Source organism: Poecilia reticulata, chromosome 13 (genome assembly GCF_904066995.2).
Source record: "Poecilia reticulata chromosome 13, P_reticulata-male-v2, whole genome shotgun sequence".
Lineage (NCBI taxonomy): Eukaryota > Metazoa > Chordata > Actinopteri > Cyprinodontiformes > Poeciliidae > Poecilia > Poecilia reticulata.
The window spans coordinates 26,596,376-26,609,180 of NC_088842.1; the positions used below are offsets into that span (position 1 = coordinate 26,596,376).

Consider the following 12,805-nt stretch of genomic DNA (forward strand, 5'->3'; position numbering starts at 1 on the left):
CTCATCTCTTTCTTTCTCTCCTTCTCTGTCCGTTTGCTCTGAACCCATATTCCGCCCACACATGACTTTAAAAAAAGAGAGAGAAAAAATGTGGGATTTAAAATGATCAGCTTGGCAGTTTTAGCAGCAGCAAGAAGCTAGTTCTCAGGCCAGGAAGATTTCAGTCATCTTAAGGCTGACAAGTCGCTGAATGTATCCCATTAGGAAAAGCTTTCTGGCAAAAAAAACACAAACCTCAAGACTAAATGATGGCATTCCTTTCGCTAAAACTGCTTGGAGATGGCATCCTCAAGCCGTTTATCTGGGGGATGTACTTAACATGTATTTTTGCCACATTGTTGTCAGCTCTTTTGTTTGATTTTTCAATAGGTTGCCCACAAAAATGTGAAATTTTGTTTTAAAAAAGGTTTTGTATTGTAACAGTTATGCAAAGGGTGCTTGGTTTCACTTGAATTTGGTGCAATTCTGCTCTGAAAGGGTTTTAAAATGCACTTTCTGAACGTGTTTGTCAGAAGCAAAAGACAACTGGCACTGCAACAGAAATGACCAAAGGTGGCACATGCACTCTATTTGCATTCTTGTTTTTTTAGAGAGGGTTACCACTTATAATATTTTCTTGTATGACTAAACACATCGTCTTGCAAAATCACTACCCCTTGTGCTGCTTCAGATTTTTACTGTTGTCACATTATTACTGCAACTCTTGACAGACCAACACATATCTGAAATGTGTGAAGTGGAAACGGTATGCTTATGTCTCCGTTATTTTGCAAATAAAAATCTGAAAGTTGTTCCACACATCTGAACAACTTCTATTTTCCAAAGACGCACGTTCTGAAGAATGTCTGAAAATACCTCGCAAAATAGCTAAAGGTCAGTTTTATTGGATGTGAAGATACATTTTCAAGTCTTGCTACGCATTCTCAATTGGATTCAGGTGTGAACTTTGATTGGACCACTCTAGCAAATGAATATGCTCTAATCTAAAGCATTACGTTGTAACTCTGGCCGTATAATTGGGTTCGTTGTCCTGATGCAGGGCGACTCTCTGCCTCAGTCCAAGTCTTTTGCTGACATGTTTTCTTTCAGGACTGTGCTGCACTTACCTCTATCCATCTTCCTATAACTCTGATTAGCTTCTTTGCCCATTTCAGTATAAAATTGAAAAGTTGAATTCAACTGTGCTTCATGAAATTGTCAAATATTCTTAGATATTGTTTTGTAACCTGACCCAAATCGTCTGCTGTGTTTCTTGGTCACTATGATGTTGTTTCTTTGATAATGTTCTCTAGCAAATCTCGGATACTTTAAAAGAACACGTCTTCATACTGAGCTTAAGCTCTGTTTATTAATTCACTGAATTATGTAGACAGTTGGTTGCACTCTGTTTTATTCAGAGTATCAATATAGACAAACACAAATTCAGGTCACACTTTTAAGATCTTTATTTATAAAAATTTTGAAGATTATGTATCATTTTTCTTCCACTTTGCTGTTATGCATTATGTTTTGCTGGTCTATAATGTTTCGTCCAGTGAAATTGATGTCAGAGATTACAGTTGTACTGTGACAAAATATGAAAAGTGTTTGCATTTACACTTTGAAATTAGTTGATTAAAAATAAACTGTTTTGTAGTTTTATTTTTGGTCTTTAATGCTTATGTAGAAATTAAGACAGATATGATCTGCAGTTTGATTGTTCATGTCAATATGCAAAAGTTTTGTGCAAGTTTATAAGAGACATTAATTTATAGTGCAAATAAAGTGCATACATATGCTATTTATAAGCCAAATATCATCTCTAAATAAATGAACACACACAAAGTGCAACTTTGTAGACTTTGTAGTTATTTTATAATTATATTTTTGCTTCTTCTCTCCTCTTGGATTTCTTCCTTTTTTTAATGACATGGTTTAACGCCAGACTTCATATCAACAAGAAAACCAAGTTTAAGTCCTGTTTGGATTTTTTTCCTGGCATATTTTAGGACTCTAAAGTCTTACATCCACAGAATCTTTTTTTTTTTAAGGTGATTGCATATTAGGACCGCTCCTCCCACCCGTCCTACCATGGCAGCTTTGAGGACAGAGCTGCAGGGTTTGCTAATGTGCGTGAAATACTATCCTTGACATGAATGTTATTGACAAACCTGGCTGGACATTTGGGGCAGTGAACTGTCAGTGTATTTAATGCATATTCATCTCCTTTATCCCACTGGTCTTTCTAGAGCACTGGAGCTGTGTCATCTTGCCACACTCCAGCTACCACCCAAATATATAGTGACACTGATTATGCAAATCTGTATCTTGTTTTCCTCCAATACCTGCATTAGGAGCCTGCTACATTATTGAAGTTGAGATACGGGCCCTTCAGAGAGGAACCAAGTGGAAATCTGGGGAAATCTTTTACATATTTTCATTTCTACACATCACAACAGTTGTCACATTAAGTGAGAATCAGATGAGAAAAAGCTTTGATGTTTAGGCATACATTATAAATCTTTGCGGGGTGTAAAAGGATTAAAGTGTAAATAAAAGTGCAGATTTGGGCATGTCTTTGGTCACACAGTTGAGATTTTTCTCCGCATGGCTTTGCGAATTTAAACAGTCACATATTACTTTTATTTCACAGTGCGTGGGCACACCTGAGTGTTTGACAAAACAAGAAAACATCAACGGTGTCCTACTTTTTTTTCAAAGGACATAATCCTTAAATTAAAACTAGACCAAACTTTCTTTGCAAAATATTATGTAGTAACTGTTTCATTTTGTTGCCTCTAAGTTTCTCAGAAAGATTCAGTTTCTTTTCAGTAACATTGGAGTTCTTTTCCTCATGCCTTTGCTAACATGGAAGCTTTTGCATGTATGTAGTTGAATACCTAATCTGAGGATATTGTCTTTAATATTTTTACTTATGTTGTCTAATTTCCCTTCTGTAAACAGAGGTACATTCAATGTAATTTGTCTTGGTTTCGAAGGAGTCCCTTGTTCTAAACTTTGCTTTGTACAAAGGATCTGGATCCTCAGCTATTGAGAAATGATTGTTTGCTGGAGGCGTGTACTCTGATGGATTTTTGAACAATTTGATCTGATTACACCCAGTTGCTAATGTTTCCCGTGATGTGTGTAATACATCAGCTCGATGAAGCTTTCAGAAATTGCGTGGACTTTATACAACCTCATGGGGAGAGCAGCCATGACATCTTTGTAGCAATAAAATATCTTATTTATTCCTCTGGCTCCGACTTAACCAGCTCAATATATGGAAGTATGACCAACACAGATTGATTAGCTTCGTTCACGTTTTTCTGCTGCCATTACCAAACTACAGGCAGGCTATAATTCTCAATAAGCACAGAGACTGACTGTTGGTCATTCACAACTCCTCCTTCTTTCCGCTGATTGGAAACTCAACTGGAGAAATCCAAGGAGAAAACCCAGACAGACCAGCCAGGATAGTTTAAAATATAAACCTTTTGGGCGTAATGGTGATGCCGAGGTAAAAGCACCCAACTCCCTTATTGACATGGCCCTCACAAGTTTGAGTACTAGCCATTTCACCTTTGTAGCAATTGTTCCCCTTTTATGTCTGTATAAAATAAAGGCCACTAGAATAGAATCAGAAAAGAAATCTTTAGCAACCATATATATAAAAGTGAGGAAATGAAAAAGATTTTGTGGAACATCAAGTTCTTTCGCCTCTTTGCAGAATGTGTTGCTTTCAAACTGCTCCATTTTGAATAGTGCATGCATATTAGGCTGAAGGGTGTGAAATTCAGTTTTCTGCTGCATGTGGATGGAACACATCACTGCCCTGATGTCACCACCTTATTGTTTTCCATTTCACACACAACCAACTTTCCTGTCTAACCACTCTCAAATAAAAGTAACTAGACTCTAGTTACTAGAGCCAAGAAAACCTAAAAAAGAATCAGATGATCATCTGGGAGTAAAACTTCGAGGTTGTGACTGTCCTAGGTGGCTGATAACTACTTGTCCAAATAAACAGAAATTAGGTTAAGTCATCAGTTTAACTTTTAGCTTCAAATATTCGGTGTGCCCAAAGTAAGTAGATTTTCATCAATGCCAGCAGCTTAGCTCAGCCTGAAAGTAATTAATATTATTTGGCCATTGCTGTAGTCGTTTAAAACCATTTCATCAGTTCTGTACCAGTGGCACAGCAGTGTGGTTTAAATTGTGTGTGAGAGAAGATTTGACCCTGCAGCAGAACTTTTCAACATGTGGCAGCTTGGCTTAAAAATGAAAGATACACAACGGTGTGACACATGTATTGTAGCATTTAGCTCCATGCTTCTCAAATTGTGTTATGAGTACTAATGGTGGTACTTGGAAGATATTCAGTGGTTTACAATATAACTCTGTGTATTGATTATAAGTTAATTACAAAGCAAATTAACCATTGCAAATTAAGCACAAATGTAAATCAATAAGATCACTAAGAATAGAGTACAATGAAAGGTGCGTGACTTATTCACATAAAAATAAAACATATTTCAAGTACAAAAAAAACACAGAAACATAAACATATTCAATGTCATATCACTTCATCATAATAATTTTCTGATTTCTTAAAAACATTGTTCTGACACCTTTAATTGAGTGTTGTTGCTTTTTAGATAACATTACATTTGTGATGTTTCTCACCTTGCTCTATGTGGCTTCAATGTTCTTCCACTTAACTCGGGTTTCTTCCCTGCCCATTTTGTTACCAGGCTTCATTCTTTCCCTTTCGGATTCCCTGATTGCTCAACCTCTTCACAGATTTGGCCCATATTGCCCTGGGTCAGCCATTGAATACAGTATACGCAGTGTGTGCTGATCCTCCAAATTGCCATGTGTGAAATCCATCCCACTTGCTCCTGAGGGAGTAGTCATATCATTCAAAATGAAACGGGCCTCCTGTATCCTCCCCTTATTCTTCGACTCCGCCGTTCCTCTATGGCCGCCTGGGACTGTGCAGTTGTGAGGCTTTATAGTGGAAGCCTATTAGACAAATCTGAGAAGAATGCTGCAGAGGTGCTATGGTACCAGGTTGTCAGTGTGCCCCACACTCTTATATAAACATATCAGTCATGCTGACTTGGAGGTCTCGCTGAATTGTATTATTGTCCTATTTTGGTATAAATGCACTGAAGGGGGGATTGCATCTTTCCATATGGAAGAAAATTGCATCAGGTTTTAGGGAGACTGCTTCGTTAGATTTATTAATAACATCTGTCATTGTGTCTCAGTCAATGTGGAGGTAAAAGCTATTCGGAAGTCAAATATGATTAGAATCTATTTCCATGCATGAAGTGGCACCCTGCTGCTTATAAGCATATTGCCCCCCATTTGAGCATCTGCACATTATTATATATGAGTTTAAACCTAAGCACCACTGTCACAATATGCTTGCCCTCGTCTCATCTGTCACAATATTCTTCATTTCTACTCTGGAAAGTTCTGAAATGGAGCCAGTACGTCAAGTCAGCGATGTAAGAAAAACAAAATAGCGAAAAGAGGGGGCCGAGATGTTAAATTGCTTTAAGGCTGTTACAATGGAGGTGTATCCTCTTGCAGCTGGCGGAGCGGCGCATGCGCTCGTTGTCCTCTAATGAGCTTGCATTGAGGGACCCGTGTGGAAACAAAAGGCTGCGCTTGTCGACCACACCAGACTCCCTTCACCCACCCTCTTCCTGCTCCCCCAGCACTGAGCGTGACAGACCAAGAGCAGAGCGCCGGTCCCTTCCTGGTGGTGTGATTAGATTGGGGCCGAAGTCTCCAGCTGGCAGGCCTGTCTGTGACTGGAGGCGGCCGTCCCCAGCGCTTGTCACTGCCTGACACCTCTGACAGGCAGGGGACAGCTTCAGCAGACAGGTTCATTAAATGGCATTTTTTACAGCTGGGCCTCTAAAAAATGAGGGCTGGGCTTTGTCAAATCCCCAAGTCTACAGGGGCCTGTGCGTGTTAGTTTAGACCAAAGCTTTGTTGTTATGACATTTTCTTTTTTTTTTTTTTTTTTTTTGATCTGGGCAGTTTACAATAAGCTTTTTTTTCTCTCCTCTTTAGCCTCTCTTCTTTGACAGCAAGCCTTTTACCCTGTACTTTGTCACAGCATCAAACTGTTCACATTATCAGTATACAAAGAAAATTTTGCCGGAATACTAGTCAGGTTAATGCTTGATCAATTCGTTTGCCATGTTTTGGCTGTAAAAAAAACATTTAAAGCAGGGTCTGACTGTGCCTCTCTATTATTATCCTGCTTGTTTTAACGTAGAAATGTATTGCAAAATAAAGTCTTGACCACTGACATCAACAAATAATTCAGTCTCCAAACAGCTTGATGCGTCTTGAGTGAGTAAATTGTGGCCTTCTAATGATTGCACATCTGTGTGCTTTGCTGTAAAGCATTGTGTTCAAGAGTGCAGAACATCTGGCTGCAGATGAAACGTGAGGGGGGGAAGAAAAGCTGCCTTCCCTACGAAAGTGGCTGCTGGCCCTCAACAAAATGCCTGCAGCTCTGCAGCCATCCCAACATCACCTCCCTCTCTCTGTTTCTCCTCCACTCTGCATGCTGCCTCCTCGGGGCTCTGCTGTCTCTATGACAACTGTTTGAGTAGGGGGTTGCAGAGGTGTCAAGCAGGGGCATTACTAGTAGAAGAGCACCAGAGATGCTGTGCTGTACATTCAGTATCTCCACCTAATCCAATTTTAATTGAGCTCAAGAGATTTTGGCTGTGGCACGGAGGTCGGGCATGAGCTATTCCATGGAGAAATTAAGGCAGCCCAGCTTGGGCTGCACTCTTCCAGTCTGTCACTATTTTAAATGAGCATTAGCATCAGACCTAACCCAGCGCACCATCTCGGTTGCTTATTTCCTTCCCCTTGCCCACTCCACCTTAGTCACACCACCTCACACACACACACACACACACACACACACACACACACACACACACACACGCAGTCACTAATGTGGTGTAGAGTTTCACTCGCCTGTTATATCTTTATTCTTCCACACATTGATTGTCTGTGAAGTGCACCAATGTGTGATTATAACCCGGGAATCCGATGATGCTTCTCCACAGCTCGCTGTACAGAATTGTTGAGTGAGAAGGAGGGAAGGTGGAAAGATGTGTGTGTGTGAGGGAATCATTCTCACCTGTCAGAATATCTGTCTTGATTTGTGTGTCTGTGTGTGGACCGATTTGTCCTCTGGTGCTGCATACACTAATGATTCTTTGTCTGCTCTTTCTTTCTCTACATGTTATGGTTTTTATTGATCATGTACGTGTCACTAACCCCACGGGGCTGTTTTGGTGACCACTTCTTTTTGGTCCAGTGAATGGTGCACACCAACAGATAAGTGTGAAAGAGAATCTGTTGACAGCTGCAGTTTTTGTTGAAACTTGCCTTAAGTTATGTTATATTGTCTCTTTAAATATTTTTCACAAGTTGAAATGAGAATCAACTGAAATAGAGCTCTTCTGATTATCCCAGTCTGTGCTACACTTACATTTGGCAAACAGCTTTTAGATCTACTTATATGTTGGTAGCAGCTTGAGAAGAAGAAATATCATACTTTGTTTAATTTCTGTTACTCTCTTGGATCCACTTTTGCCTTCTGAGCTGCCTTCTTGATTTACATCAATATGTCAGTAAAAGGTACTCAATAGGATTAAGATCTAGAAACTGTAAACGCCATTGGAGTAAGCTATCTCATTGTCATATTCAAGAAACTGGTTTGAAACTGGTTTGAGCATGAAAACATCATGTATTATTATCCTGTGCAAGTAACAATCAAAATATGGATACTCTGTTGTCAAAAAGGATAACATGATGCTAAGTGATGATCAAGAGGCCCAAATGTGCCTGGAAATGATCCCTTGAATTTTATACCACTATCACCAGCCTGATGGAGGACAGATCTCTGTTTTCCTGTTGTTCACACTAAAGTCTGAACCTTATACTTGAATATTGCAGCCAAAATTGAGACTGATGAGCTCAGGTAACATTCACCAGTCTGTTGTTGTGCAATTTGTTGGGTCAGAGTTGGTGTTCCAGATGGTTATAATAGGTGCTTATTTAAGCCACTGTTGATGTTCTGTCATTTTGAACCAGTCATAGTTCAGTTGTCTGGAAAGTAATTGTTTTTAAAACAACACCTTGGTGCAGGAAACTAGTGGAATAAATGAGGCAGGAAAAAAAAGGGGAGTGTGTGAGCCTTTTTAATTAAATGTACCTGCATACCTGCACTGAAAAAACAATGGCTTTGCAAACACTCACTTTTTTGATTTGTGTTTAATGCGCTATTTAAACGCTAAATTTATAATGCTGGAAAAACTGTCAACAGTCTGACATGTACCTTCTGCACATTTGTTTCAAATAAATAGCTTCTCCTTTCATCTCCCAGGTCTTGGTGTACACAGATGGTTTGCACGGCAAATGGATGTTCAGTGAGATCCGGGCAGTCTTTTCCAGGCACTACCTTCTGCAAAACACTGCAATGGAGGTTTTCATGGCTAATAGAAGTAAGGAAAGTAGCAAATAAACCATTTTATTTTTTTTTTTAAAATTATTTAACAGTAATCACATATTTTTATGCCTGCAGCGTCTGTCATGTTCAACTTTCTGGACCAAGCCACAGTAAAAAAGGTTGTCTATTGTCTCCCTCGAGTAGGAGTGGGCACTAGCTACGGACTTCCACAAGCAAGGTAGGATAAGAGATGTCAAGTAAAATTAAACAAAACCTTGTTGGCATTATAATTCATATCTGTAATGAGTTGTATTTTGGTACTTTGTGGTATCGAGGTGCATCCATTCAGCCAGGAACAAATGAGTTTATTTGAAGTCCCATTGCTCCAGACACTGAAGTGGATGTTCACTGACCCTGACTGAACTGACCTAATTCTCCAACTGAAAACTCAATGTAGCCATGCCAATGGCCACAGAGGGGAAAAAAAAAAAAGAAACAGATTCTCTTTAGGCTTTCAGCTTTCATGGCGCTAACAGGCTTTTTAAATTACTGCTCTAAAACAAACGGCCCCACGTTCAGAGGATATAATACAACTGACATCGTTGCAGAATCTGAATTAGCATCTTGCTTAGAGACCATGCAACACTGCATTCATTTTTTGTTTGGCATTGCGGGTTCATTGTTCTCAGTTTCATAATTTGTGGAGCTTTGGAATGCAATTTTTAAAAAGGATATGTTTTTTTTTTTACATATTTGTTCAAACTGTCACCATGTTGCGACAGTAGGGCATGAGACAGATAATCATTCCTCTGGTTTCTCCCTGTGATTCCACTGCCACCTGCAGAAATGCACCGCTTTCGGCCAGAAACAACCAATCAGAGCCAGGAGTGTTTCAGTGCAGTCAGTCCAGCTTGCATATCCGTCCCACACCTTCCCTTTTGCTCTCTTCTACACTACCACTAGTTCCCCACAACACAACTTGCCGTAAATGCGTATGCTAGTTAGCATGGCCACCAATGATTGCAAATAAACACTTTTCCTGTAACAGTAAGCTGTTTCCCTGTCATTAATACAGCAGCTGTGCGTACACCAGCATGGAGTCCTCCTCCTGACTCTGATTGGTTGTTTCTGACCAAGAGAACCGCATTCCTGCACATGGCAGTAGGACTGCAGCGAGAAGGCTAGATTTTTTTCAGATTATCTGTTTCATGTAATATTGTCACAACATGGTGATAGTTTTAAAAAATATGTAAAAAAAAAAAGTGATTTACTGCTGCTTTAAAGCACAGGTCCTCATCTCCAGTCTTTGAGAGCTACTGTCCTGCAACTTCTAGAGGCGTCGCTTCTCCAAACACACCTGCATCAAATAGCTGAATTCCCTCAGTTCTCCAGTGGGATCTAGTTAACGTCATCACCTCGTGCTGGAGAAAGGATGCATCTTAAAGACGCAGGACCTAAAGGCCCGGACCTGGGCGCTCATCATTTAAAGCATTGATTAAGCTTATAGCATTTTGAGGGACATAAAATGTGTTCAGAAATATCTGACGTTGTGAAGAACGTCGTCTCCAATTCTTTTTTGATTGCTTTTAGACGGATCTCCCTGGCAACCCCTCGGCAGCTTTTCAAATCCTCAAACATGACCCAGCGCTGGCAGAGAAGAGAAATCTCCAACTTTGAGTATCTGATGTTTCTCAACACCATAGCTGGTAAAGTTTTAATGAAAGCACTTACCTGTTTTCCAAGTGAGATTTGTTATTTGAAACTGTGAAGTAGCTGGAAGTACAGAAATAATAAATCTGTTCTTTTTTTTGCAGCCATCAGTTACATTTATAGGTTCTGATTTGTTTTCTCCCTTGCCCAGGTAAACTTAATGACCTGTGATAGTTTTAGGTTTTAATCTATTATTTGTGTGAATCTTTCCACAGCAAGTCGTTATAGTTAGCTAGCAGGATCAATACATTTTATGTGTCAGTGGTGTTGGAAGCACTAACACTAAGTGGGCTCAGGTATGTCGTATTTGTTTAAGAATCCATGGTGGCTTTAGGCGAGACTCAACACAGTAAACTTCACTGTTCGTGAGTATCTGCCGTTTGAAGCAAAAGCAGGCGCGGTGGATTTTTGCCGGATAATTAGTGCCTGGTTTTGTGAAAGTGTACCCGAGTGTCTGCAGAGTTGAAAGGTTCTGTTGTCGACTCTCTGATCTGAACCGCGACTAACAGGGAAGGCAAGAACAACTGCACGCTACTCTGCTCAGAGAGGTGTCATCCTCTCTGTCGCTGCATATTCATGCATATTTATATTTAGCTTGCGCTCGAGAGTCGATACATTATTGTCAGCTAATTAGATGTAAGGCAGACACAAAAACATGCCCAAAATTCATTAAAAATCCCTAGTAATGACCTAAGCTGCCAGATATGTCAGAATAGTGTGGAGCAGGAGACAGGCGGGGGGTGAAGTGCTGGGTGGAGGCGCGAACAGGAAGACTTCTTCTAATTAAACACTATTCCACTGTTATTAACATCCTGCCACCCTAACTCAGGACTCAGCACCACTAGGTCTCACCACACCAACGCCCGACCCCATCCTCTGTGCTCAGCCTGCTGTTTCCTTCCCAGTGTGTGCCATTAACCTTGATAATTATGCTCTCTAGCTTCCCCCAAACCTTTCTAGCGACTCTGAAGAAACATTCTCAGTGACTAGCCTGTCAGGAACTTAGATGGCTTTGGCACATTTAGAATCTCTCGCGAACTTGCTGCAAAAACACAGCCTCTCTCTACTGGTTCAATTTTAAAATACTTTGTGCTTATCATTAAAGTCTTTCAACATTTGAAGGAACATCTTTTTAATGAAGAAATCATATCTTGTTGCAAATGGTCAAAGAAATAACTTTGAATCATAACATGTTAATATAAATCATGCGTTAATGTTTTGTGAACTAGGATTTTGTTGAATGTGCATAAATGTATTGATTTTGAGGACAAGAGTAGGACAATAAAAATCTAGTTATATTTGATTTTTTTTGTTTGAGTCCCTTTGAAAGAGCCAGAGAGTCTGGTAATCTTATGGAATTACGTTAGAGGGTAGGTTTTTTTTTTTACATTGGCTAATTTATCTACATTTCTGCTCAATCGTTTTCCATCCAATACATTCTTATTATTCACACAAAGACATGTGTCTATAAGCCCCTAATTATGATTGTTCACGTTTAGTTTGTGGAAAAAAATTGGGTGTCCCTAAGAAATAGGGAAATCATTTCTAAATAGTTGACACGATCTGTGAGAATTATACAAATTTGGCTACATGTAGATAATTTATGAACTAATATAAAAGTAGTTGTATTTTCCCATAGGACTTGATTGGTTTGGAAAGAGTTTTTTCCTTAATGTAGTCTTTTGTCTGGTTTAAACATTTGTTTGATGATTAGATTTATGAAAGTCTAACATAAAAGCTCACAGATTAATTTTGAGGGGACTAATACTTTTCATAGTGCTGAATGTAATGTGGCTGTCAGGCTCTGGTACTTAGAATTGTATGTAATCAGCACCAACAATATGTTGTAAACGGTTTTTTAGAGTGCTAAAACAATTTTTGCAGAAGTAGGTTGAATTTATTTGACTTGATGCATCTATTCATAAGAAGAATGTTGAGACATAAAAGCTGTTATGCTTGAGGTCACATTACAATCAGTGATGTTGAGGATCAAATCACATTCATTTGTTTATTTAAACATATAATCAGCTACGCAGTGCTGATTCTAGTAAACGTCTTATTCGTAAAGTTTACATATTTTGGAAGCAGATTACCAATGCAGTAAAAGCAAAAGTTCACAAAAATAGAAAACCTTATGTTGTTTCATGTTGTTTCAGCCTCTCGGGCTAAAGAAAGTTCTTTTTGCTAATTCAAGTAGCATTTAGCTGTTCACACTACCTGTTGGTAGGCAGCTGGGGGGTTTGGTGTTTTGTGGCAGGGGGAAATCTGGAATCAGTCTAAACCTTCCCAATTATCAGATGACTAATCTTCCCCACCGAGTCACAGCCACTGTTTTCTATTTCTACTGCCTGTTTATCTCTTTTTTAAATCTAAAATTCATTTCAAAGTAAAGCAGGACTGACAATGCTGAATTTACTCTTAATTTTTCCCAGGAGTTCCTGACACATGTTTTCCCTCTGAAAATATTTTCTCCCTTTATTGAACATAAAGGAAGCTGACATCCAGCAAATCAGCCGTTCAACACTGAAATGACATCAAAGATATTTAGTAGCTAGATTCTGTAGCTCTGCAATTACAACTGCTCCACTTGCAGACAGGCTTTATGCGACTTTCACCTTT

The 12,805-nt window shown here is 39.3% G+C and overlaps 1 protein-coding gene across 6 annotated transcripts in view; it reads left to right on the forward strand.

The window, feature by feature from the left end:
- The window catches only part of nbeab (neurobeachin b), a 220,153-nt gene that overhangs the window by 168,156 nt on the left and 39,192 nt on the right, over positions 1 to 12,805 (forward strand). For all 6 annotated transcript variants that reach the window (XM_081614411.1, XM_008426293.3, XM_008426301.3 and 3 more), the window contains 3 exons: positions 8,414 to 8,531; positions 8,612 to 8,714; positions 10,067 to 10,182. In XM_081614411.1, the coding sequence (XP_081470537.1) occupies positions 8,414 to 8,531; positions 8,612 to 8,714; positions 10,067 to 10,182 (337 nt within the window). The remainder of the gene's footprint in view (positions 1 to 8,413; positions 8,532 to 8,611; positions 8,715 to 10,066; positions 10,183 to 12,805) is intronic.